Source organism: Oncorhynchus clarkii, chromosome 20 (genome assembly GCF_045791955.1).
Source record: "Oncorhynchus clarkii lewisi isolate Uvic-CL-2024 chromosome 20, UVic_Ocla_1.0, whole genome shotgun sequence".
In the NCBI taxonomy this organism is placed as follows: domain Eukaryota; kingdom Metazoa; phylum Chordata; class Actinopteri; order Salmoniformes; family Salmonidae; genus Oncorhynchus; species Oncorhynchus clarkii.
Window position 1 is genome coordinate 42,857,766 of NC_092166.1, and position 26,824 is coordinate 42,884,589.

General features: G+C 43.7%; 1 protein-coding gene across 7 annotated transcripts in view; it reads left to right on the forward strand.

The window, feature by feature from the left end:
• LOC139376382 (actin filament-associated protein 1-like 2) overlaps positions 1–26,824 on the forward strand; it is a 40,198-nt gene that overhangs the window by 2,361 nt on the left and 11,013 nt on the right. For 5 of the 7 annotated variants that reach the window (XR_011627912.1, XR_011627911.1, XM_071118905.1 and 2 more), the window contains 8 exons: positions 3,544–3,672; positions 14,932–15,015; positions 15,155–15,237; positions 20,137–20,233; positions 20,876–21,087; positions 21,348–21,524; positions 22,955–23,047; positions 23,187–23,277. Coding sequence is in view for 5 of the 7 variants with exons in the window: in XM_071118905.1 (XP_070975006.1) it covers positions 3,544–3,672; positions 14,932–15,015; positions 15,155–15,237; positions 20,137–20,233; positions 20,876–21,087; positions 21,348–21,524; positions 22,955–23,047; positions 23,187–23,277 (966 nt within the window). In the remaining 2 variants the exon portion in view is untranslated. Of the gene's footprint in view, positions 1–3,538; positions 3,673–3,817; positions 3,895–6,162; positions 6,282–14,931; positions 15,016–15,154; positions 15,238–20,136; positions 20,234–20,875; positions 21,088–21,347; positions 21,525–22,954; positions 23,048–23,186; positions 23,278–26,824 lie in introns of those variants that run through there. The other 2 variants (XM_071118907.1, XM_071118908.1) reach the window with 2 other exon arrangements.

Here is a 26,824-nt window from a genome sequence, read left to right on the forward strand (position 1 = left end):
TGGGACTACTGCAGGCTGCAGAACTGGGCCCTCACTGTGGGGCTAGAACAGTAGCACTGATCTATTCCCTTTGACGCTCTTCTACACATAAAAAAAAGAAATCATCACACATACATGATTGTCGCATATTCACATAGCTCTTATATTGACATCTTCTTGAGTCTATTTGTGTTTGGCCACATACGGTATGCCTATACTATGAGGGTCAGTTTCCCCAGTCACAGAATAAGCCTAGACCTTGACTAAAAAGCATTTTCAATGTAGTCTACTGTCTGTACTGAAAGGTATTTTGTTGAATGTCATAAGAGGTTAATTGGTTAAGCTTTGCTTCTCTATTTGGAATCATGAATCTGCACTAACCTCATTAAGGGAGTCATTCCTTCTCTAGTAAAGGATGTTTAGCAAATTCGGGGGGAACATGAAATTCAGTGGAATGCCAAAACAACTTCAAATCAAACCACTTTCTGTGTAGACACATTCACAAGCTCTGACCTTGACGTAACAGAAGCGAGGATATGAGAAAAAAAATTCTCTGTTCATATGGATTTTGGTTTTCCAGGATCCACATTCATAAAACAGAGAGCTGATCTAGGACCACTTTTTCCTTTTTGATCATAATAAATAAGATTACATGGACAGGAAAGACCTGATCCTAGATCAGCACTGCTACTCTGAGGCTTTATGAATACGGCCCTGGCTTTCAGAAGGTTTAGAAGGTTCTAGTCCTTGTTGACGTCCAGGGGTGTAGAACACTTGGAACCAAAAAGAAGCATACGGCCGAAATGGGCAGGGACTAAACAACAAAAAAGGCTAGTTTTCATTTACCAGCCAACTCCTTTTTTCTAGTTACAACTTACGTCAGCTATGTTGCACTACGGATCCCTTGGGAAATGCAACTACCAATCCAGCCAATTATGGAATTTATAAATAAATTCTGGGCTCCCGAAAAGACTGATCTGAACAAAAAATATAAATGCAGCATGTAGTGTTGGTCCCATGTTTCATGAGCTGAAATATAAGATTACAGAAATTTTACATAAGCACAAAAACTGTGTTTATCTCTAATTTTGTCCACAAATTTGTTTGCATCCCAGTTAGTGAGCATTTCTCATTTTCCAAAATAATCCATCCACTTGAAAGGTGTGACATATCAAGAAGCCGATTAAACAGCATGATCATTACACAGGTGCACTTTGTGCTGGGGCCAATAAAAGACAAGTCTAAAATGTGAAGTTTTGTCACACAACGCAATACCACAGATGTGTATTACCAGTCATGTGAAATCCAAAGATTGTTTTTAAATTGACTGATTTCCTTATATGTGATATGTTTCAGGAAACTAGGGTCACCATTTCACAGAAGAGCCTTTTGAACATAAACTTTTTTAAATAAATTTTTTGGGGGAGCAGAAATGTTTTCTCGAACATGTGAATTTCATGTGCCTTCATAACAAACGTGTATGCCATCTGTAAATACAAATAAAATCGTTAAATTACGATCAACAGCAAAAGCCAGCAACCTTCCCTCTAGCCATGATTGGCTGAGAAAATGAGGGGGCTGGAGATGAGTTTGGATTGGTCTGCCATATAGCACACTTCTGTCTATTTGAGCTGGTCACTATGTCTAGTAATCATGTCTAATGCAGTTTTTTTTGAAAGGATATCGAAAGGTGTCGTGGAGTAAAACGGTGGAGAGAAAGTGGAGAGAAAGTGTTTCTCTCCACTTTCTGAAGGACCGAGTTTTGAAATCAGTGGAATTTGAGTATGATAGCTTTTTTGTATTTTTTTATTTAACTAGGCAAGTCAGTTAAGAACAAATTCTTATTGACAATGACGGCCTACCCCAGCCAACACTGGGCCAATTGTGTGTCACCCTAGAACCAGAGACTGCAGTGACACATATTGCAATGAGATGCAGTGCCTTAGACCGCTGCCCCACTCGGGAGCCCTAATTATGGACTAGGATGGACGTGTCTCCGAATTACATCTTCAAACTAAGGGAAACCATGGCATCCATCCATGATGTATACGGGTATTACACATTTCTAATTTTGACAGAAAGTGGTTTCATTTCAAGTTAAAGTGTACTGCTGGCTCACTAGCTAACGTTATGTGTATGATCTTATTATTCGTATCTCAGAGCCATTTACTTGGCTAGTTATAGCCTATTGTTGCCATCAGCACAGTTACATTCACCAACACTCTTGATAACATGAAAACAGCCTAACCAGCTCTGCTTTGGCAAGTAAAATGGTGGGGTGTTTTCTCAATTCTAACTGTAAGTAGCTAACGGTAGCTACAGTTGTTCTGTACTTCACACTGTTCCATACAATTGACCTTATTTTAGCGGCCAGGTCAACTGTAATATGAATACAATTATAAAGCACTTTCTCCCATTTCCAGCAAAATCAATGATGAGACCTGCATGCTGCTTGTCTCTGCATGATTTAAGAAGGTAATGAAGAAGGCTCCGTTGGGTCTTTTTAAAAATTTAGTGTGGGGAAGCGAAACCTACTGCGTGATAGTGAAAGGGAGAGATATGCTGTGTGGGGAAACGGCTTTTTTCACCCGACCTGTCCAACTTATTGCCTCTAAAATGTAAATAAAACACTACAGTGTTTATATAATGTGTCATTACATACCTATTTGACGGTGTGTGTCGAATTTGAATTAGGTTTTTAGGGTGGCGCTAAAGTTATCTTCAGAAGTAAACAGCGGCTGTCACGGCTTTTGAGAGGCATGATGGCTTGCGGTGATGACGCAAAAAATAAATGCATTCAATTGTACAATTGACTATAGGTATCCCCCTTACCCTGTCCCTATCCCTTTCTTGTTTTTAATTTGTGAGAGAAGTGCTAAACCTGGTGGAGAGAATCTGAATGACACATAATGAGTTGCATGACGTTACTTCATGACACGTCACAATTTAACGTACAGCGTCAGAGATAACATAACAGCCTAACCAGCTCTGCGTGGGCAAGTAATGTTCAGTGAGCTGTTCTCTCATTTGTGTCCGGATGTAGCTAGCAAGTTAGCTTGGGTGCTTAACTGATGTTAGTACGGAATGCTCGGATCAACCCATAAAGAGATGGGTGGGGATATAGCTTAAGAGGGTGTGAAAGATCCTGAATGGGTGTAGACAAAGAAGGGCTCTCCAGCAGTAGTACCAAAACATTCAAAGGCCATTTTATCAAAAGTAAGTTTCCAAGTTAATCAGCTTTCAAAGCATAATTACTTTCCCATTGTTCCTCAACTGTAGTGTGTGATATAACATTTTCTAGCTTTGAGTCTCTACTTTTATCCAATGTAAAAAACATAATTTAAAATGTTGCTACATAAGACCGATTTGAGCCAGGCAGTCACACATGAACTGCAACTCAGCAGAATCTTTGAAATTGTTGCATGTTTTGTATTTTTATTCAGTATATATAAACAACTGTTGGGAAGCTCATATTCTGAGCTAGCCATTAAAAAATAAGTCCATAGATCTACTTGAATCTAAAAAAAAATATGCTTGTTGAATGAATGAATGTTGTGTCAACAGTGCTGAACCGGCTGATTACAGCCATGCATTCATTCCTGGTGGTGCTGGACAGTGAGAACCTCAGCTATATCGCTCAAGCCCAGAAGATGTCCATCTCAGAACTGCTGTCAAAGCTGAAAAACACCCCTGGTAGGTCACTGTTGTTACTTACTTACTTCGGCACATTTCCCAATGAAGAGGATTGGCCATCAAAAATGCCTGTAATGATGTACGCAGAGATTCGGGAAGCAAGTTCAGGGAGTAAATAGATTTAAAAAATAAATTGACAAAACAGGAACACAAACAGCGCACAGACATGAAACAGCAACAATGACGACTGGGGAAGAATCCAAAGGGAGTGACATATAAAGGGTAGGTAAATCAGAGAAGTGATAGAGTCCAGGTGAGTGTCATTATGCGCGTAACGCTGGTGACAGGTGTGCGCCCTAACGAGCAGCCTGATGACCTAGAGGCTGAGAGCACACGTGACAATGCCTCTCCAGCAAACTTGGCAAAAGATGTGGAATTGCAGGAAATTAGCTTTAAAACAAACATTTTCTCTCAGGCTCATGGCAAAATGTGTAGAATAGCAGGATATTTGCATTAATACTGCAAAATGTTATATCATCCTCATAGCAAAATGTGAAGAATAGCATGAGAAGAGCTACCTGAAACGAACACACCAAAACAGTACTCCGTCGTTGTCTGTGTTTCAGTCGTTGGAACAAATACATTCAACAACACAAGTGTCAGTCTTTGTCCATGGTAGGTTCACACTCGATATATATATGTATATAGTATGTGGACACTTGCTCATTGAACATCTCATTACAAAATCATGGGTTTAATATGGAGTTGGTCCCCCCTTTGCTGCTATAACAGCCTCCACTCTTCTGGGAAGGCTTTCCCCTAGATGTTGAAACATTGCTGTGAGGACTTGCTTCCGTTCAGCCAACAGAGCGTTAGTGAATTCTGGCCCTTTTTTTAAAGCTTTTTTTTGTACATTTAAACACAATCTACTTGTAGTGAAGCCGTTCAACATTTAAATGACACCCATGCAGAGCGACACACAGAAGCAACCAGGGTGAATGCTCTGCTAAAGGGCACTTCGACAGATCTCCCACAAGGTCAAAAATGGAGACACGAACCAATGACTTGTCCGTCACTGGCCCAAGCTCCCAACTGCCAGGCCACTAGCCCTCCAGAACCACGTTTCCCTCAGAGCTGCTGCTCAATCATCCAAATTAGTAAATTTTTTTACCTTTATCTTTGACCGTCATTCTATCCCCCGCCCAGCAACTCCACTCCCTCTTGTCTCCATTTCCACATCCCCACCCTCAGTTTATCTCAGCCCATCCCATCTACTGTATCTCTGCTGGCCACATTCTTCGGGTTTCTTCGCCCCATATATCTTTCAACTATGCTGTGATGTTTAACAAACATTTTGAATCTATCTAATCGAATAGAATCCACAGATTGCGAGTTGAATATAAATAATTTTACTAAGAGTATTAGTAATTGACTTACCAGGTCTCTCTAGATCGCTGAACAATGCTATTTCTAGGGTCAATTTTAGATTAATGTTATGCTTTTTCAGCCATCCCTGAACCTGAGACCAGAAACATACTACCTGAGGGCAATACCAAAACAATTGGTCTATTGATTCTGTATGCTCACAACAAAATGTGCAGAGCTGTGTCATGACTCTCCTGACAGTGGATCAAAAGACCCATCAGCTAGGCAAATGTTTGAAGAGATTGCCAGACCTCCTCTCTCCAACAGAAGAGGAGCAGGGGGCTGTGCCTGTCTTGACACCTTAACACTGGGTCATAAATCTCTTTCTTGCCCTGCAGTATTGGGAAAGGAATCCCTTTGTCTACTTAAGACCTTTGCAGCCAAAAACTCTAACGGCCAAAGAATGAAGGTTGGAACAATATTCATGAGATAGGAATATTAAGAATGGTCCATGGGGATCTAAAGAATAATGATGTCATATTTATTATTTGGTGATGTCATTAACCTGTTGCGACTCTAGGGGCAGTATTTTAATTTTTGGATAAAAAATGTTCCCGTTTTAAACGGGATATTTTGTTACGACAAGATGCTCGACTATGCATATAATTGACAGCTTTGGATAGAAAACACTCTGACGTTTCCAAAACTGCAAAGATATTGTCTGTGAGTGCAACAGAACTGATGTTACAGGCGAAACCCAGATAAAAATCCAATCAGGAAGTGCCGCATTTTTTGAAAGCGCTTCATGCCAATGACTCCTTATATGGCTGTGAATGGGCTACGAATGAGCTTACGCTTTCTACGTATTCCCCAATGTGTCTACAGCATTGTGACGTCTTTTTACGCATTTATGTTGAAGAATAGCCGTAAGGGACCACATTGAGCAAGTGGTCACATGATGGCTCCCGCAGAAAATCTTGCGTAGAGTACTGAGGTAGCCATTATTCCAATCGCTTCTAATGAGAAACCAATTGTCCCGACGGATATATTATCGAATAGATATGTGAAAAACACCTTGAGGATTGATTCTAAACAACATTTGCCATGTTTCTGTCGATATTATGGAGCTAATTTGGAAAAAAAGTTTGGCGTTATAGTGACCTCATTTTCCGGTCCATTTCTCAGCCAAACGTGAAGAACAAACAGGAGCTATTTCGCCAACAAAAATAATATTTTTGGAAAAAAGGAACATTTGCTATCTAACTGGGAGTCTCCTGAGTGAAAACATCTGAAGTTCTTCAAAGGTAAATGATTTAATTGGATTGCTTTTCTTATTTTCGTGAAAATGTTGCCTGCTGCTAGCAGAGACTAGCATAGCATTATGCCATGATAAACTTACACAAATGCTTGTCTAGCGTTGGCTGTAAAGCATATTTAGAAAATCTGAGATGACAGTGTGATTAACAAAAGGCTAAGCTGTGTCTCAGTATATTTCATTTGTGATTTTCATGAATAGGAAGATTTATGTCCACTGCGTTATACTAATTCGTTTGAGGCTATGATTACGCTCCTGGATCCGGGTTTGAGAGTCACAAGAAGATGGTATATCCAAGTAACCGTAACTATGAAAGTGTAAGCAGCCTATGTATCAAGTTTACATCTAAATGTTGTATAAAATATATAATTAAATATGAAAATACTTTGGTGAAGATGGCAATGTGATTTTAGCCTTCTAAATTAGATAATTGCTTTTCATATAAGTGTGCCCAGTTAGTTAGTAACCATGTCCAGGTGAGCACAGACATTGTGTTGCCCAGAGTGCTTAAAAGGACTTGGTAACAAAATTTACATTACACCAGCTTGACGGAAAAATTCTACAGACCAGCCGACGTATAGCATGAGCTAAACGTTACAAATGGTTAAAACTACCAGACCTGAAAGCGTGGAGCGGTGGCTACAAAGCTGAAAATGGTGAGACCTGTACATTGCCAGGTTACTGCTGGCGTGTAAAGTGGTTGGGAGCAGAACCCTGAATAATGAATCATTGAGACCACTACGAGACCAAAAGACTTGAGACCGTGGTCCACACGTTGAAATTGTTAGAAACTCTGAAGCTCTCAACCTCTACACGAGAAGATAACCTTACCTAGGAGACCCGAAACATTCACAGTCTGCAGCTGTGCATGTAAAAGTGGTCCTAGAATTTGACCAAAGACATGAGGGGAAAGAAAGATCCCTCTTAGACAACCATTGGTGATGTATCTATTCCAACAACCAACCCACTAACAAAGAAGGACATTGTGACCTATTGTGGACAACCAGAGCCTTACATCGAGCCACTACCCATAGATGGATCCATCGAGTTCAACAGACATAGACGACGATCAAGGACAGCTACGCGTTAGCAAGATGGCGTCGCTAGAGAGGGTTGCCTCGCTTCTAGTCCTTAGGAAACTATGCAGTATTTTGTTTATGTATTATTTCTTACATTGTTAGCCCAGAAAATCTTAAATGTTATTACACACAGCCGGGAAGAACTATTAGATATCAGAGCGATGTCAAATTACCAGCACTACGACCAGAAATAAGACTTTCCCAAAGCGGATACTTTCTTCGAACTACCCGAGGCACTCAAACTGTTTCCAGAGGCTGACCCAAAACAACGTCGCCACAGGAGAGGTAGACCGAGCCGCCCTCTGGTCAGACTTCGGAGGCGCGCACACCATCTACAGCTTCAGAGTATTTTACTCGCTAATGTCCAGTCTCTAGATAACAAGGTAGAGACAATAAGGCTAAGGTTTCTTTCCAGAGAGGCATCCGGGATTGTAACATACTCTGTTTCACGGAAACATGGCTCTCTGAGGACATGCTGTCAGAGTCGATACCGCCACCGGGATTCTTTATGCGTCGTGCCAACAGGAATAAACATCTCTCAGGGAAGAATAAAGGCGGGGGTGTTTGTTTCATGATTAATGACTCATGGTGCAATTGTAACCACATACAGGAACTCAAGTCCTTTTGTTCACCGGACCTGGAATTCCTTCCAATCAAATGCCGTCCATATTATCTGCAAGAGAATTTTCGTCAGTTATTCTCACTGCTGTGTATATATATCCCACACCAAGCCAAAACCAAGAGAGGTCTCAAGGAACTCCACTGGACTTTATGTTAACTGGAAACCATATATCTGGAGGCGGCATTTATTGTAGATGGGGATTTTAACAAAGAAAATCTGAGAACAAGGCTACCTCAATTCTATCAGCATATCGATTGTAGTACGCGGGCTGGCAGAACTCTAGAGCACTGCTACTTTAACTTCCACGATGTATACAAGGCCGTCCCCTGTCCTCCATTCGGCAAATCGGACCACGACTCCATTTTGCTTCTCCTCTCCTATAGGCAGAAACTCAAACAGGAGGTACCTGTGACTAGGACCATTCAACTCTGGTCTGACCAATTGGAATCAACGCTGGATTGTTTTGATCACGCAGACTGGGGCATGTTCCGGGTAGCCTCAGAGGAAAATATAGATTTATATGATAATTTAGTTAGTGAGTTTATAAGTAAGTGCATAGGAGATGTTGTTCCCACTGTAACTATTAAAACCTACCCTAACCAGAAAAAGTGGATAGATGGCGGCATTTGTGCAAAACTGATAGCGCACTGCATCTAACCACGGAAACATAACCGGGAATATGGCTGAATACAAACAGTGTAGTTATTCCCTCCGCACTGCAATCGAACAAGCGAAATGTCAGCATAAGTAGAGTTGCAATTCAACCGCTCAGACATGTGAGAGAATAAGAGGAATGTGAGAATAAGAGGAATGTGGAAGGGTCTACAGGCAATCATGGACTACAAAAAGAAAACCAGCTACGTCATGGACACCACGTCTTTCTTCCAGACAAACTAAACAACTTCTTTGCCCACTTTGAGGATAATACACTGCCAACGATGCAGACTGCTACCAAGGACTATGCCCCCCAGCTCCTTCTCCGTGGTCGAAGTGAATAAGGCATGTAAACGTGTTAACCTTCGCAAGGCTGCCGGCCCAGACTGCATCCCTAGCCACATCCTCAGAGCATGCGCAGACCAGTTGGCTGGTATGTTTATGAAAATATTCAATCTCTAACAATCCCAGTTTGCTGTGCCCACATGCTTCAAGATGGCCACCATTGTTCCTGTACCCAAGAAGGCAAAGGTAACTGAACTGAATGACTATCACCCCATAGCACTCATGTCTGTCATCATGAACTGCTTTGAGAGACTAGTCAAGAATCATATCACCTCCACCTTACCTGTCACCCTAGACCCACTACAATTTTCATACTGCCCCAATAGGTCCACAGATTATGCAATCGCCATCACATTGCCCTATCCGATCTGGACAAGAGGAAAACAAGAGGAATGTAAGAATGCTGTTCATTGACTACAGTTCAGCATTCAACACCATAGTACCCTCCAAGCTCATCATTAAGTTTGAGGCCCTGGGTGTCAACCCTGCCTTGTGTGATTGAGTCCTGGACTTCCTGAAGGGCTGCCCCGAGATGGTGAAGGTAGGAAACAACATCTCCACTTCACTGATACTCAACACTTGGGGCCACACAAGAGTACGTGCTCAGTCCCCTCCTGTACTCCCTGTTCACCCATGACTGCATGGCCATGCACGCCTTGAATTCGATCATCAAGTTTGCAGATGACACAACAGTGGTAGTGTTACGTTCTGACCATCGTTCGTGTGTGTTTTCCTTGTTTTAGTGTTGGTCAGGACGTGAGCTGGGTGGGCATTCTATGTTGTGTGTCTGGTTTGTCTATTTCTATGTCTAGCCTGATAGGGTTCTCAATCAGAGGCAGGTGTTAGTCATTGTCTCTGATTGGGAACCATATTTAGGTAGCCTGGGTTTCACTGTGTGTTTGTGGGTGATTGTTCCTGTCTCTGTGTTTGCACCAGGTAGGACTGTTTAGGTTTTCACATTTCATTGTTTTGTAGTTTATTCATGTATAGTTTTCCTTCATTAAAAAACCATGAATAACAACCACGCTGCATTTTGGTCCGACTCTACTTCGCCTAAAGAAAACCGTTACAGAATCACCCACCACAACAGGACGAAGCGGCATGGTGAAAGGCAGCAGGAGCAGCGTAAAGAGGAATGGACATGGGAGGACGTTTTGGACGGCAAGGGTTGTTACACTTGGGAGGAGATACTGGCTGGAAGAGATCGCTTCCCATGGGAACAGGTGGAGGCACTTAGGAGAGCAGAGGCAGCCGGAGAGAGGAGCCGGCGATACGAGGGAACACGGTTGGCAAGGAAGCCCGGGAGTCAGCCCCAAAAATTTATTGGGGGGGGGCTCACAGGGAGTATGGTTACGCCAGGTAGGAGACCTGCGCAAACTCCCTGTGCTTACCGGGGGGCTAGAGAGACCGGGCAGGCACCGTGTTATGCTGTGGTGCGCACGGTGTCTCCAGTGCGGGTGGATAGCCCGGTGCGGTACATTCCAGCTCCGCGTATCGGCCGGGCTAGAGTGAGCATCGAGCCAAGTGCCATGAAGCCGGCTCTACGCATCTGGTCTCCAGTGCGTCTCCTTGGGCCGGCTTACATGGCACCAGCCTTGCGCTCGGTGTCTCCGGTTCGCCTGCATAGCCCAGTGCGGGCTATTCCACCTCGCCGCACTGGCAGGGCGACCGAGAGCATTCAACCAGGTAAGGTTGTGCAGGCTCGGTGCTCAAGAGCTCCAGTGCGCCTGCACGATCCGGTCTATCCAGTACCACCTCCATGCACCAGCCCTCCGGTGGCAGCTCCCCGCACCAGGCTTCCTGTGCGTGTTCTTGGCCCAGTACCACCAGTGCCAGCCCGCGCATCAGACCTACAGTGCGCCTCGCCTGTCCAGCGCTGCCAGAGCCTTCCTCCTCTCCAGCGCTGCTGGAGTCTCCCGCCTATCTAGCGCTGCCAGAGCCTTCCTCCTCTACAGTGCTGCCAGAGTTTCCCGCCTGTTCAGCGCAGTCAGAGCCTTCCTCCTCTCCAGCGCTGTCGGAGTCTCCCGCCTGTTCAGAACTGCCAGTCTGCATAGAACTGCCAGTCTGCAAGGAGCTGCCAGTCTGCAAGGAGCTGCCAGTCTGCAAGGAGCTGCCAGTCTACAAGGAGCTTCCAGTCTGCAAGGAGCTGCCAGTCTGCAAGGAGCTGCCAGTCTACAAGGAGCTGCAAGTCTGCAAGGAGCTGCCAGAGCTGTCAGTCTGCAGGATGCCGCCAGAGCTGCCAGTCCGTATGGAGCAGCCAGAGCCGCCAGTCAGCATGGAGCAGCCAGAGCCGCCAGTCAGCATGGAGCAGCCAGAGCCGCCAGTCAGCATGGAGCAGCCAGAGACGCCAGTCAGCATGGAGCAGCCAGAGTCGCCAGTCAGCATGGAGGGGCCAGTCAGCATGGAGCAGCCAGAGCAGCCAGTCAGCATGGAGCAGCCAGAGCTGCCAGTCAGCATGGAGCAGCCAGAGCTGCCAGTCAGCATGGAGCAGCCGGAGCTGCCAGTCAGCCAGGATCTTCCAGATCCGCTATTCAGCCAGGATCTGCCATTCAGCCTGGATCCGCCAGTCAGCCAGGATCTGCCGGAACCGCCAGTCAGCCAGGATCTGCCAGAACCACCAGCCAGCCAGGATCTGCCAGAGGCTACTACCTGCCTGAGCTTCCTCTCAGTGCTGAGCTCCCTCTCAGTGCTGAGCTTCCTCTCAGTGCTGAGCTTCCTCATAGTGCTGAGCTTCCTCTCAGTGCCGAGCTACCCCTCAGTCCCGAGCTACCCCTCAGTCCCGAGCTACCCCTCAGTCCCGAGCTACCCCTCAGTCCCGAGCTACCTCAGTCCCGAGCTGCCCCTCAGTCCAGTGGGGCCCCTCAGTCCAGTGGGGCCTTGGTGAGGACTACTAGGCCAAGGTCGGCAGCGAGGGTCGCCTATCTAGGGACGCTAAGGAGGTGGACTAAGACAATTATGGAGTGGGGTCCACGTCCAGCGCCAGAGCCGCCACCGCGGACAGATGCCCACCCACACCCTCCCCTATAGGTTTAGGTTGTGCGTTCGGAGTCCGCACCTTGGAGGGGGGGTACTGTCACGTTCTGACCATCGTTCGTGTGTGTTTTCCTTGTTTTAGTGTTGGTCAGGACGTGAGCTGGGTGGGCATTCTATGTTGTGTGTCTGGTTTGTCTATTTCTATGTCTGGCCTGATATGGTTCTCAATCAGAGGCAGGTGTTAGTCATTGTCTCTGATTGGGAACCATATTTAGGTAGCCTGGGTTTCACTGTGTGTTTGTGGGTGATTGTTCCTGTCTCTGTGTTTGCACCAGATAGGACTGTTTAGGTTTTCATATTTCATTGTTGTAGTTTATTAATGTATAGTTTTCCTTCATTAAAAAAACATGAATAACAACCACGCTGCATTTTGGTCCGACTCTACTTCGCCTAAAGAAAACCGTTACAGGTAGGCTTGATCACCAACGACGAGACAGTCTATAGGGAGAAGGTGAGGGCACTCTGAGTGTGGTGTCAGGAAAACAACCTCTCGCTCAATATCAATAAAACAAAGGAGATGATTGTGGACTTCAAGAAACAGCAGAGGGAGCACAGCCCTATCCACATCGATGGGACAGCAGTGGAGAAGGTGGAAAGTTTCAAGTTCCTCGGCGTACACATCACGGACAAACTGAAATGGTCACAGACGGTGTGGTGAAGAAGGTGCAACATCGCTTCTTCAACTTCAGGTGACTTGTCACCTAAAACCCTCACAAACTTATATAAATGCACAATTGAGAGCATCCTGTTGGGCTGTATCACAGCCTGGTATGGCAACTGCACCGCCCACAAATGCAGGGATCTCCAGAGGGTGGTGTGGTCTGCACAATGCATCACAGAGAGCAAACTACCTGCCCTCCAGGACACATACAGCACCTGATGTCACAGGAAGACCAAAAAGATCATCAAGGACAACAATCACCCGAGACACTGCCTGTTCACCCCGCAACCGTCCAGAAGGCGAGGTCAGTACAGGTGCATCAACGCTGGGACCTAGAGACTGAAAAATAGCTCCTATCGCAAGGCCATCAGACTGTTAAACAGCCATCACTAAGACAGAGGCTGCTTCCTACATATAGACTTGAAATCATTGGCCACTCTAACAAATGGATCACTAGTCACTTTATTAATGCCACTTTAATAATGATGTTTACATATCTTGCAATACTCATCCCAGATGTACAGTGCCTTGCGAAAGTATTCGGCCCCCTTGAACTTTGCGACCTTTTGCCACATTTCAGGCTTCAAACATAAAGATATAAAACTGTATTTTTTTTGTGAAGAATCAACAACAAGTGGGACACAATCATGAAGTGGAACGACATTTATTGGATATTTCAAACTTTTTTAACAAATCAAAAACTGAAAAATTGGGCGTGCAAAATTATTCAGCCCCTTTACTTTCAGTGCAGCAAACTCTCTCCAGAAGTTCAGTGAGGATCTCTGAATGATCCAATGTTGACCTAAATGACTAATGATGATAAATACAATCCACCTGTGTGTAATCAAGTCTCCGTATAAATGCACCTGCACTGTGATAGTCTCAGAGGTCCGTTAAAAGCACAGAGAGCATCATGAAGAACAAGGAACACACCAGGCAGGTCCGAGATACTGTTGTGAAGAAGTTTAAAGCCGGATTTGGATACAAAAAGATTTCCCAAGCTTTAAACATCCCAAGGAGCACTGTGCAAGCGATAATATTGAAATGGAAGGAGTATCAGACCACTGCAAATCTACCAAGACCTGGCCGTCCCTCTAAACTTTCAGCTCATACAAGGAGAAGACTGATCAGAGATGCAGCCAAGAGGCCCATGATCACTCTGGATGAACTGCAGAGATCTACAGCTAAGGTGGGAGACTCTGTCCATAGGACAACAATTGCACAAATCTGGCCTTTATGGAAGAGTGGCAAGAAGAAAGCCATTTCTTAAAGATATCCATAAAAAGTGTCATTTAAAGTTTGCCACAAGCCACCTGGGAGACACACCAAACATGTGGAAGAAGGTGCTCTGGTCAGATGAAACCAAAATTGAACTTTTTGGCAACAATGCAAAACGTTATGTTTGGCGTAAAAGCAACACAGCTCATCACTCTGAACACACCATCCCCACTGTCAAACATGGTGGTGGCAGCATCATGGTTTGGGCCTGCTTTTCTTCAGCAGGGACAGGGAAGATGGTTAAAATTGATGGGAAGATGGATGGAGCCAAATACAGGACCATTCTGGAAGAAAACCTGATGGAGTCTGCAAAAGACCTGAGACTGGGACGGACAATTGTCTTCCAACAAGACAATGATCCAAAACATAAAGCAAAATCTACAATGGAATGGTTCAAAAATAAACATATCCAGGTGTTAGAATGGCCAGGTCAAAGTCCAGACCTGAATCCAATCGAGAATCTGTGGAAAGAACTGAAAACTGCTGTTCACAAATGCTCTCCATCCAACCTCACTGAGCTCGAGCTGTTTTGCAAGGAGGAATGGGAAAACATTTCAGTCTCTCGATGTGCAAAACTGATAGAGACATACCCCAAGCGACTTACAGCTGTAATCGCAGCAAAAGGTGGCGCTACAAAGTATTAACTTAAGGGGGCTGAATAATTTTGCACGCCCAATTTTTCAGTTTTTGATTTGTTAAAAAAGTTTGAAATATCCAATAAATGTCGTTCCACCTTATGATTGTGTCCCATTTGTTGTTGATTCTTCACAAAAAAATACAGTTTTATATCTTTATGTTTGAAGCCTGAAATGTGGCAAAAGGTCGCAAAGTTCAAGGGGTCCGAATACTTTCGCAAGGCACTGTAAAAGAGCAAAATTGTGATGTGGTTGTACAGGTGTTTGAACAGAGATAGGGACCTTGAAAAATTCATTGAGACATTTTGTTTGTCTGTGTTCTTGTGTTCCAGTTGAGGATGCTGAGTACATGTTCATGAGCTGTCCATCAGGGGCCCCAAACAATGATCTCAGGGAAACCCAGCTGTCAGGCACAGGTACATGACTGCATTTCTCTCATCAGTATCATGTACATTTCATTTTGTCACTAATGTATTGAGGTGGAGGTTATACAGGTGTTTTTTCCTGTAACCTCTGACATTTAACCTGTAACCTAGCTGTGACCTTTACCGCCAGATGGCCTTTTCCAGTCAGGACCAGACACGGACTCAGCCAAGGAACCCTCGTCCTCTGCATCCCCCGAATGGCTACGGAAAGGGGTTAGTGCTTATCAACACTTGCCATAGTTGTTGATAACTTTAGTTCAGGTCATTTGTTGTGAATTCCTCCACTTACACCCTGTATTGAACAATGTTAAACCCCATAGATTAAATTCTTAACCTATTTGGGTAACACTTTATTTTTAGGGGTTCTTATTACAGTGTAATTACATGTGTAATTACACGATAAGAAGTATTGTAGTTAATTGTAGTAACTCATAGTTACACTGTAATAACAACATAACTGGTGGTAATTGCAGTCTGTAATTATAGAGCTACTGCAAAAAATACTTGTTGCCATGCTTGTCATAAATGGGCAAGTTTCCACTAAATTCACCAATTTAGTGTTAAGTTTCTACTCAGCTGCATCAAATTCAATAAGAATTGTCATGAGTTTGTAAACTCTTGTGGACAGATGCACAGGGTGTCTGGGATTACAAAGGTTGGTGGCTTAATAAGCTAACTAGTCTTTGTCAGGATGTTTTGGGTATATGTGATTCATTATAGCTGATGATGTGTATCTTTGGTTTCGTGATCTTTGTTCCCAGTGCCTATGAAATCAATTGAATATCTTACATTTGGGTTGTGTCCATTGACAGTAGTACTGTAAGCAAAATTTTCAACAGTGTTGGGACTTAATTGTGAAAAGGGGTGTATTGTTGTTGGAGTCCTGAGATGTTTACAATAGCAGCCTCAAGTCCAAGTTAGTGTGCTTTTATCACACAATAATGTGAGGTGAACATTCACAGGACTAATTTGGCCTGCATTATAAAATGTTCCAACTAAAAGGGAAACATATCTGAGTGATGTAAGAATAGGTTTGCTTTCTAAATTCAGAGCCGACTTTGTTATTGTGTCACAAAAAATATCTGCAGCACTTGTTACCCAACCTGTTTTAATTATGTGATGCAGCAGACATTTTGGAAGGTTGGGAGTACATTCTGGTGGGCTACAGAGTAAGTGGCCAGTGCTCCTCTTCAGATGACTGGGAGAGAAAGTTACAGCAAGGAGGTGAAGATTCAGTGACAGCATATATTTTCAGGTCCTTCGCCAGAGCATGTGACTATAATGACAAGGAAAAGCGCTGGGCCGTGCAGCACCTGAGGGCCATTGGGGCAGCGAGGGAGAGGAGGGCAGGGGGTCTGTGATGTGGGCCGCTAATGAGAGGCCCTGCTGAGGTTTGTGGAGGTCCAACCACATGTCTCGCCAAGTGTTGAGGAGTGCAACTCTCCTGCCTCGAACACGGGCCTTTTCAAATGGCCAGTGGGAGAGACCCAAAATAAACAACATAAAGGGGGGGTAGCCTAACTATTCATCTTCATAGATGATCAACTGCAACCACTGTAAACTAAGCCTCTTCTCTGCTGCATGGAACTCTGTTCTTCCATCCTCCTCAAGGCTTTTGTCAGGGCCAGAGAGAATCCCAGCATGGGGATTCGTAATCAGGGTTTATGCTGAGAATCAAAGTGGGAATGAACGGTTGAGTGGAAAAAGAGGGTCAGTTTCAGCAAGAGAGGAAATGCTCTGTTTATGCGAGAGGCCATCTCCTCCTCTGATGCCATTAGTGGAGATGGAGCCAAGGTAGAGGAAGTGGATGTTAATGCCACAATTACATCTGTCTATGTGATGGAGTGATAGAACACCCACACAGGAGGAGGAAGTCCAATGGCCAGAGTCAAAACTCCCCAGAGACCATGAGCTCAGTGGCAGCCTTCCGTTCTGTGGGCGCACACACACACACACACACACACACACACACACACACACACACACACACACACACACACACACACACTTAAATGGCAGGCTACATACACATTCTAACACACACTCATGCAGGTATGCTCACATACACACACACAATAAGTAGGTCCAGAACCCCAAGAGAAGGAGCACTTTTGAAGACCACATAGGAGGCTGCTCTGTTTACCGTCTGATACTCAAGACTCACTCAAGACTCTCATCCAGTGCCGTAGTACTACTATGAATCTAAATGACCTTTATTAGCCAAGAACATTTACACATACTCAGAATTTTACTCTGTGATATGGTGCTGCCAGTGATAGACAACATTTAGAGACATACAGACAATGAAGTTAAAACTACGTTTACATACATTATACACACGTACAACTAGGTAAAGTGAACATAAAGCTACAGTACAAGAGAATGAGCAGCTATACCAATGTACAGTGGGTATACGGTTGATATACAGTGTATTTACACATTTACAGTATCAGTATGAATATATCTAAATGCAAAGAGATGGACAGAGTGCAATACAGTATAGTGCAGTTATTTTGTGTACAGTTCAGAGATGCCTGATGCAGTGTGCAGCATAGAGTGCATAGTCCTTTAGTCTCTGTGGGCCAGATGGTCAGTTGGTGTCATGGTCATGGGTGAAGAAACTTTTCAGGTGGAGGGAGGTTTTGGTCATGAGTGACCTGAACCACCTGTCAGAGGTGAATTTTTAGAGGAGGGGGTGACTGAGATGGGAGGGGTCGGGGATGATCTTTCCTACTCGCTTCCTTGCCCTGAAATCGTGCAGGACCTCTCTGCAGACTGTACAATGCGTTGCAGACGCAGATCCAAACCAGACGGTGATGGAGGCGGTGAGGATGGACTCAACGATTGATGCGCAAAACCGTATCAGGATTGACTGGGAGATTTAGAGTTTTTTCAGCTGACTCAAGTAATACATGCTGTGACAAGAATGGAAGTACTGTATGTCTAGTCTCATTAAGATAGCATTACCAAAGATCTACATTGTGGAAGTAAAGTCAGCTCAGATGTTTGTAAGGCCATTGCAATTCTGTGTGTCTAAATGGAGACATGGTCTGAGTCCAAAATGGCACCGTATTCCTAGTCAGAAGTAGTGCACTATATATGCAACTATAGTGAGAGAGAGTAAAAAGTCGACTTTGTTGGTGAAATACACGCACAGTAGGGCAGACTGACTGAGCCACAGTCAGTGAAGAGGGGGTGTCTCTGTGTTGTCCCTGTTCTAATTGTCAGTGGCTGTGGGGACTGGGCACTGGGCTTACACAGCTGCAATCACTCTCCACTTTACCACTAATTGCGCAAAACAAAGGCTGTGGCACGGTGATGGTGACCACTCACTATGATAAAGGAGCTAGCTTCTCCCAATAAAGTGTAAAGAATATGCAATGTTTACAAGCCTCTCTCTCTCTCTCTCTCTCTCTCTCTCTCTAGATTTGGCCGTGGTAGGCCGTCATTGTAAATAAGAATTTGTTCTTAACTGACTTGCCTAGTTGAATAAAAAAATTAAAATGAGGAGTTTACATGATTACATAAACAGACCCTGGACCAGAACATATCAACTCAGTTCCACCACCAGTGTGGTCTCTCAGCTACTGTGCTCTCATCTCCTTCAAGTGTGTGGTTTTGGTTTAGTTCCCTGGGGTACAATACAAATGACTGACCTATGAGAAGGATTTACATTATTTATGCACTACATTCAAACAGTCTGGGCATTTTTCTCATTTTTGCTGTTGCACTGCCTGACCTCTGAATGCTTAAAAAATTTCCTCTTTCCAGTAAAAATGTTTGTAGTTTGCACTGGATTTTGAACCCCGTATTTACATGTTGGCTCATTGCTTTCAACCTTTAAAAGTAGATGTTGCTTGCCATAATGGTTGTATTGTGCAGATGAATGTTACCATTCACCTGTTTGGGTGATGTTCCAAACAGTAGAAGCAATTATGTGATGCAAGAAACATACGTATGTATTCCGTATGTATTCCGTTAGTTGGCAAAAGCATTGAAGCACAGATATATCTGGGTTGTGTCTCAAATGGCACTACATAGTGCACTACCTTTGAGCATGGACCCTTGTCAAAAGGAGTGCAATATATACGGAGTAGGGTGCCATTTGGGCGTAGAAATAGATTGGGTCATGTCTCACGAAGATAAATAACAGACAGTTTTCCCAAACTAATCCAATCGGTTGGATTTATTGCATACTGAGATGATTGTTCCAGTTTAGATGACTGAGGTAGTCTCAGTATTCAGTCATTCTGAATGCAGGTTGCCGGGGTGATTGACAATTCCACTTGTTGGATATCCTAACTCTGGTGGAATTCCAATAGGATTTACACATCACTTTGCAAGCCAGCATAATGTGATTTGCAAGTCTGATGTTACCTGTAAACCAGGATATTTCTTACACCACTGTGTTAGGTAGGGTATAACTAGACCCTCAAAGAAAGGCCTTGTGATATTTGTTTTGTTATAAATAATAACATAAGGCGGTTCTAGGAAAAACCTTTAGATAATAAAATGGTTATTGGTAGGCAAAACCCTTCATAGAGGGTTCTGGTAAGATCCTGACATAGAACCCTCTACACAGCACCATCAAAGGTTCCCCTGTGGAGAAAACCTGAAGAACTTGTATTTATTTGTTTTACCTTTATTTAACTAGGCAAGTCAGTTAAGAACAAATTCTTATTTTCAATGACGGCCTAGGAACATTGGGTTAACGGCCTGTTCTGGGGCAGAACGACAGATTTGTACCTTGTCAGCTCTGGGATTTGAACTTGCAACCTTTCGGTTACTAGTCCAACACTCTAACCACTAGGCTACCCTGCCGCCCAATGGTTCTACTTAGCACCTTTTTTCTAGGCGTGTATCCTACACACGTAAATATGGCATTGGGACTGACCGTGTATATACAGTAGCTTGCTTACTTTCTCTGGTTCTTCTTATTTCTTTTTCTCAGGTGTTTTTGTTCTACCTACCTTTATAGTACTACTTATATTGATTACTGCAGTGTTTGGAAATAACTTGCATGAAAGATATTTAACTGTACTTTTGCATTTGATAATAAAACTTGAAACTTGAATGCCCCCTCTCATGACCACTTCCTGTGTTCCCCCTCAGAGCCAGGGGCCGGCTGTACCCCTTCATCCGCCGAAAGGTTTAGATGAGGACTGCTACGAGGAGGCTGAGCCCTTTGTTTCAGTCAATCCCCCCACAGGTATGCTCAACAAGTCATTAAATACATCAGTCTCTCCCGCCCTCTCTCTCTCCCACTGTCTTTCTCTCTCTGTCAAGAGCCATTGCCAGCAACTTGAGTTACTTTCACAATGGGATACATGTGACTTTGTGCTGTTTCTACAGTCAAATAATTTACTTGAAAATTCCAGTCGTGTGATATTTATATGGCCAATATACCACGGCTAAGGGCGGAGTGCCTGGATACAGCCCTTAATCGTGGTATATTGGCCACATACCACAAACCCCCAATGTGCCTTATTGCTATTATAAACTGGTTATCAACGTAATTAGAGCAGTAAAAACAAAGGTTTTGTCATACCGCTGATATACCACGGCTGTCAGCCAATCGTCATTCAGTGCTCGAACCACCCAGTTTATAATTGTGCTATATTTCATCCTCAAACCTTTGAACTTCCACAGTTTTATACTATGTATTTTACTCTAAATAAAAACCCTGCGTGTCTCACTTTTTACAGTAGTATCAAAAATAATACAGAAATGCATCCCCTGTGTGTGTGTGTGTGTGTGTGTGTGTGTGTGTGTGTGTGTGTGTGTGTGTGTGTGTGTGTGTGTGTGTGTGTGTGTGTGTGTGTGTGTGTGTTCATGCGTGCATGTCCTCCAGACAAAGGTGACTCAGACAGCAGTCACTACGAGTCATACGGGGAGGAAGATGAGGAGTTTGTGAAAGACCGGGCCCCCTACATCCAAAGGAGTGCCTCCCAGCCCTGTCTGCGGCCCACTCCCGAGTCACGCATCTGTGGCTACCTGTGGAGGAAGAAATGGCTGGGCCAATGGACCAAACAGCTCTTTCTCGTTCGCAACAATCTGCTCTTGGTAAGCACATCCCTAAGGACAGAATACACGGTGAAGTCACCTGTTGGGTGTCGGTGAACATGTTTCGAGCATTAACCTCTAAACAGCCCAGAAATGGTTAGTCTTATTTGCCTGTTTCATGTAGCTTCTAGATCTACAAATGATAGACAGTCATATTGGCAAGAGCAGTTAGTGGGTTTTGCCTTTCTTTTAAGGTCAAATTATTCCCACGCACCTGCAACAAGCAAACTCAGATGTGATTTTCCTATTTTGAATAACAGTGCTACAAATGTGCCAAGGACCTCTACCCTCTGCTGGAGTTGAACCTGCAGGGCTGCCAAGTGGTGTACAAGTACAAGCATAACAAGAAGATGCAGCACGAGCTTAAGGTGGTGGCTGGCTTTGACATGGTGGTGATTGGTTTCCAGAGCTGCCAGCAGGCAGAGGAATGGAGGAAGGTTTGGTTGTGTTTATCATTACAACATAGTCCCACAGAGTGAGAAACAGGAAGAAAGATAAAACATTTTTTGTAATAAGCCTACTGTAACGAGTTCGCTGAGAGTCGGGAAGCAAGTTCAGGGAGTGAGTGTTTTAATAAATAAATGAAACACGTAACACAAACAACGCACCTACATGAAAACCGAGTCAATAACACCTGAGGAAAGAGCCAACGGGAGTGACAGATATAGGGAAGGTAATCAGGTAGGTGATGGAGTCCAGGTGAGTCTGAGGATGGGCAAGTGCGCGCAACGATGGTGACAGGTGTGCGCCTTAACATGCAGCCTGGTGACCTGGAGGCTGGAGAGGGAGCACACGTGACAGTACCCCCTCCCCGACGCGCGGCCCCAGCCGCAGGATGCCGACCAAAGAGACGATCCCTGGGATAAGGAGCTGACAGGAAACCTGTCAATCCGGCGGAGACGCAGGAGCATGGCGACCTAGAGCGCCGGAGAGAGAGCATACCGGACGGTACCCCATCCCCGGCACTTATTGGCTGCTGTCCGCAGGACGATCCCGGGGATGATCCCGGGGATCAGGAGCAGACCGGGCACCTCCGCTGATGCGCGGGAACCTGTCGCTGGCTGGGACATGGGAACCTGACAGACCGTCTGAGGCAGGGGAACCTGGCAATCTGGCTGAGGCATGAAAACCTGTAAACGCTCCCGGAACCGACGTCATTCCACCTGACACAAAAAAACAAAAAAAACACTCCCTGATGATTCCCTTAGGTGTGGTGTTATTCTGTAACGAGTGCGCTGAGAGTCGGGAAGCAAGTTTAGGGAGTTAATGTTTTGATAAATAAATTAAACACGTAACACAAACAACGCACTGACATGAAAACAGTGTCAATAACAACTGAGGAAAGAACTGAAGGGAGTGACAGATATAGGGAAGGTAATCAGGGAGGTGATGGAGTCCAGGTGAGTCTGAGGATGTGCAGGTGCAGGTGCGAGTAACGATGGTGACAGGTGTGCGCCATAACAAGCAGCCTGGTGACCTAGAAGCCGGAGTGGAGCACACAATGACACCTACAGAAGAAGTAGCCAGCAATGTAGAGCAAAGGGAGGAGTCAAAGGAAATGGCTTTTTGGATGGGTAAGCCCATGATTGTCCGAACAGGCCTGTCTAGCCTATCTGAAATTAATTGCTGTATTATCAGGTTATTATCAGACTGGGACAATTTGATAGTTATGACAGTATTTGGAACTTGGGAGATATAGGGCATGGCTGGATAAGTGTCAGCATTAAGGCAGATTCCTGGACACATATTAAGCCTGGTCCTTGACATAAAATCAAGATCAGTGAAGAATCTCCACAGAAAATTCTGCCCCTAAAGATTTTGTGTGTGTTCTGTTATGAATTCGTACTTGATGTTGGCTGGCACCTAGATCATTGAGGAGGTGAGTGGAACCTCCTGCTATGAGCCAGAGTCCCAGAGTTCCTCATCGTTACTCAAGTGTGACAGACTAGACTCTTGCAGGGTAAGTAATCTGCCACAACAAGAATTAAAAATACTCCTGACCTTAGTTCACATTCAATTAACTTCCTCTCGACTTGAATGAATTAGGTAGCTCAGATTTTATCTAAATGCAGCACTTTCATGTGTTGTTTTCCTCACAGTCAAACACAGTCATACACACTTCCGACTCTGATGAAGAGAAACTGTCCAAGCTGCCCTCTGCTCTCAGCAGTGGGGAAATGAAGGATAAAGGTAAGCACGAGCAGGCAATAATTCTGTCCCTCTCAGCCTATTCCCGTGTTTTGTCAACCTAAACAAATGCCTCAGGTCGGAACAGGACTGGAGCAACCTCTGTTTCAGAGGCTAAATATACAGTTGGTCGGCAGTTTACATTCACTTAGGTTGGAGTCATTAAAACTAGTTTTTCAACCACTCCACACATTTCTTGTTAACAAACTATAGTTTTGGCAAGTCGGTTAGGACATCTACTTCGTGCATGACACAACTAATTTTTACAACAATTGTTTACAGACAGATTATTTCACTTATTATTCACTGTATCACAATTCCAGTGGGTCAGAAGTTTACATACACTAAGTTGACTGTGCCTTTAAACAGCTTGGACAATTCCAGAACATTATGTAATGGCTTTAGAAGCTTCTGATAGGCTAATTGACATCATTTGAGTCAATTGGAGATGTACCTATGAATGTATTTCAAGGCCTACCTTCAAACTCAGGACCTCTTTTGAAAATCAAAAGAAATTAGCCAAGACCTCAGAAAAAAATTGTAAGATGTCCACCAGTCTGGTTCATCCTTGGGAGCAATTTCCAAATTCCTGAAGGTACCATGTTCATCTGTACAAACAATAGTACGCAAGTATAAACACCATGGAACCATGCAGCCATCATACTGTTCTGGATGGATACGCCTTTTGTCTCCTAGAGATGAACGTACTTTGGTGTGAAAAGTGCAAATCAATCCCAGAACAATAGCAAAGGAACTTGTGAAGATGCTGGCGGAATCATGTACAAACATATTTATATCCACAGTAAAACGAGTCCTATGTCAACATAACCTGAAAGGCCGCTCAGCAAGGAAGAAGCCACTGCTCCAAAACCGGCATAAAAAAGCCAGACTACGGTTTGCAACTACACATGGGGACGAGATGCACAATATTATACTTTTTGGAGTAATGCCGTTGTGTTTGGAGGAAAAAGGGGGAGGCTTACCAGCCGTCGAACACCATCCCAACCGTGAAGCACGTGGGTGGCAGCATCATGTTGTGGGGGTGTTTTGCTGCAGGAGGGACTGGTGCACTTCACAAAATAGATGGCATCATGAGGACGGGAAATTATGTGGATACCTAAAGCAACATCTCAAGACATCAGTCAGGAAATTAAAGCTTGGTTGCAAATGGGTCTTCCAAATGGACAATGACCCCAAGGATACTTCCAAAGTTGTTGCAAAATGGCTTAAGGACAACAAATTCAAGGTATTGGATTGGCCATCACAAAGCCCTGACCTCAATCCCACATACATTTTGTGGGCAGAAAAACTGAAAAAGCGTGTGCAAGCAAGGAGGCCTACAAACCTGACTCAGTTACACCAGCTCTGTCAGGAGGAAGGGACAAAATTCACCCAACTTATTGTGGGAAGCTTGTGGAAGGCTACCCGAAAAGTTTGATCCAAGTTAAACAATTTAAAGCCAGTGCTACCAAATACTAATTGAGTGTATGTAAACTTCTGACCCACTGGGAATGGGATGAAAGAAATAAAAGCTGAAATAAATCATTCTCTCTCCTATTATTCTGACATCTCACGTTCTTAAAAGAAAGTGGTGATCCTAACTGCTCTTAGACAGAGAGTTTTTACTCTGATTAAATGTCAAGAATTGTGAAAAACTGAGTTTAAATGTATTTGGCTAAGGTGTATGTAATCTTCCGACTTCAACTGTAGTTCCGTCTTAAATTGGTCCGTAGGGACTGATTGCATCACTGAGGACTCTGTGAAGACAGTGTGGTATTGTTTGCCTCGTTTGATTGTTAATAGAAGTCTACCTTTAAGTCAAAACAGGAACGTTGTTGGTGTAATACTGGCTCATTATGAACAGGAGATTCCTGGGGAATTGATTTGTCACCATTAGAGTCTGGAGAGAGACATGAATGTCCAAAGTAGCATACTTTTGACCAGGCCCCATAGGGCTACACTGTATATATAGGGACCAGGGACTGTATATATAGGGACCAGGGTCCCATTTCAGACGGAGTCATATACCCTGCCCAGCTTCTTTGTAGTCCTGATTATGTAATTAGTGTTGTAGCGTGACTCTCATTAATGACTGTTATTTATTGAATAATGACCTACTATGTTTAATTGTTACTGAATTAATTAATCATGTAACAATTAACTCTTTAGGAATTTGGGGCACCACGGGACAAGTTTTTTTACCAAGATACTGTCTCCCGATTTAACTTAAGAATATATGTATTGATAACAGTCACTAATTAATCATTTCCTCATATCAGTCTCATTCTGAACATCACAGACTTCATGAATCTGCATAAACTCGAGTCTTACTAATCATTCCATACCACACAAATTGATATGATTACTAACAAACTAAATGATAACACAGGATACACACACATATAGGTTATTGATTTGAAACTTAATATGGCGACAACAGGTCCCTAGCGGACAGCATAATATTACACTTGTTACACAAGATGTTAACCTCTCTGGGATATGTGGACTAGCATCCCAACTGGCCAAAAGACAGTGAAAATGCAGAGCGCCAAATTCAAATAAATTACTATAAAATCAAACTTTCATGAAGTCACATATATAAGATACCAAATTAAAGCTACACTTGTTGTAAATCCAGCCAACATGTCAGATTTCAAAAACGCTTTTTGCCGAAAGCAAACGATGCTATTATCTGAGGATAGCACCTCCGTAAACAAAGAGAGAAAAGCATATTTCAACCCTGCAGGCACGACACAAAACGTAGAAATAAAAATAGAATTCATGCCTTACCTATGACGAGCTTCTTCTGTTGGCACTCCAATATGTCCCATAAACATCACAAATGGTCCTTTTGTTCGATTAATTCTGTCGACATATATCCAAAATGTCCATTTATTTGGAGCGTTTGATCCAGAAAAACACCGGTTCCAACTTGCGCAACGTGATTACAAAATATCTCAAAAGTTACCTGTAAACTTTGCCAAAACATTTCAAACTATTTTTGTAATACAACTATAGGTATTTTTTTAATGTAAATAATAGATCAAATTGAAGACGTGATGATCTGTGTTCAATACAGGAGGAAAACAAACTGTAGCATGCTTTCTGGTCACACGCCTCTAACAAACAGTACATTACAAGTTATCCTCGTTCTGAACAAGGCTATTTCTTCATTTCTCAAAGGAAAAACCTCAACCAATTTCTAAAGACTGTTGACATCCAGTGGAAGCGGTGGGAACTGCAAGAAGGCCCCTTAGAAATCTGGATTCCCAATGAAAAGGCATTGAAAAGAGAGTGACCTCAAAACAAAAATCTGAATGGTTTGTCCTCTGGGTTTTGCCTGCTAAATAAGTGATGTTATACTCACAGACATGATTCAAACAGTTTTAGAAACTTCAGAGTGTTCTCTATCCAAATCTACTAATGATATGCATATCTTATCTTCTGGGGATGAGTAGCAGGTAGTTGAATTTGGGCATGCATTTCATCTGGACGTGAAAATATTGCCCCCTATCACCAAGAAGTTAAAGAGAGAGAAAGTGAGAGAGAA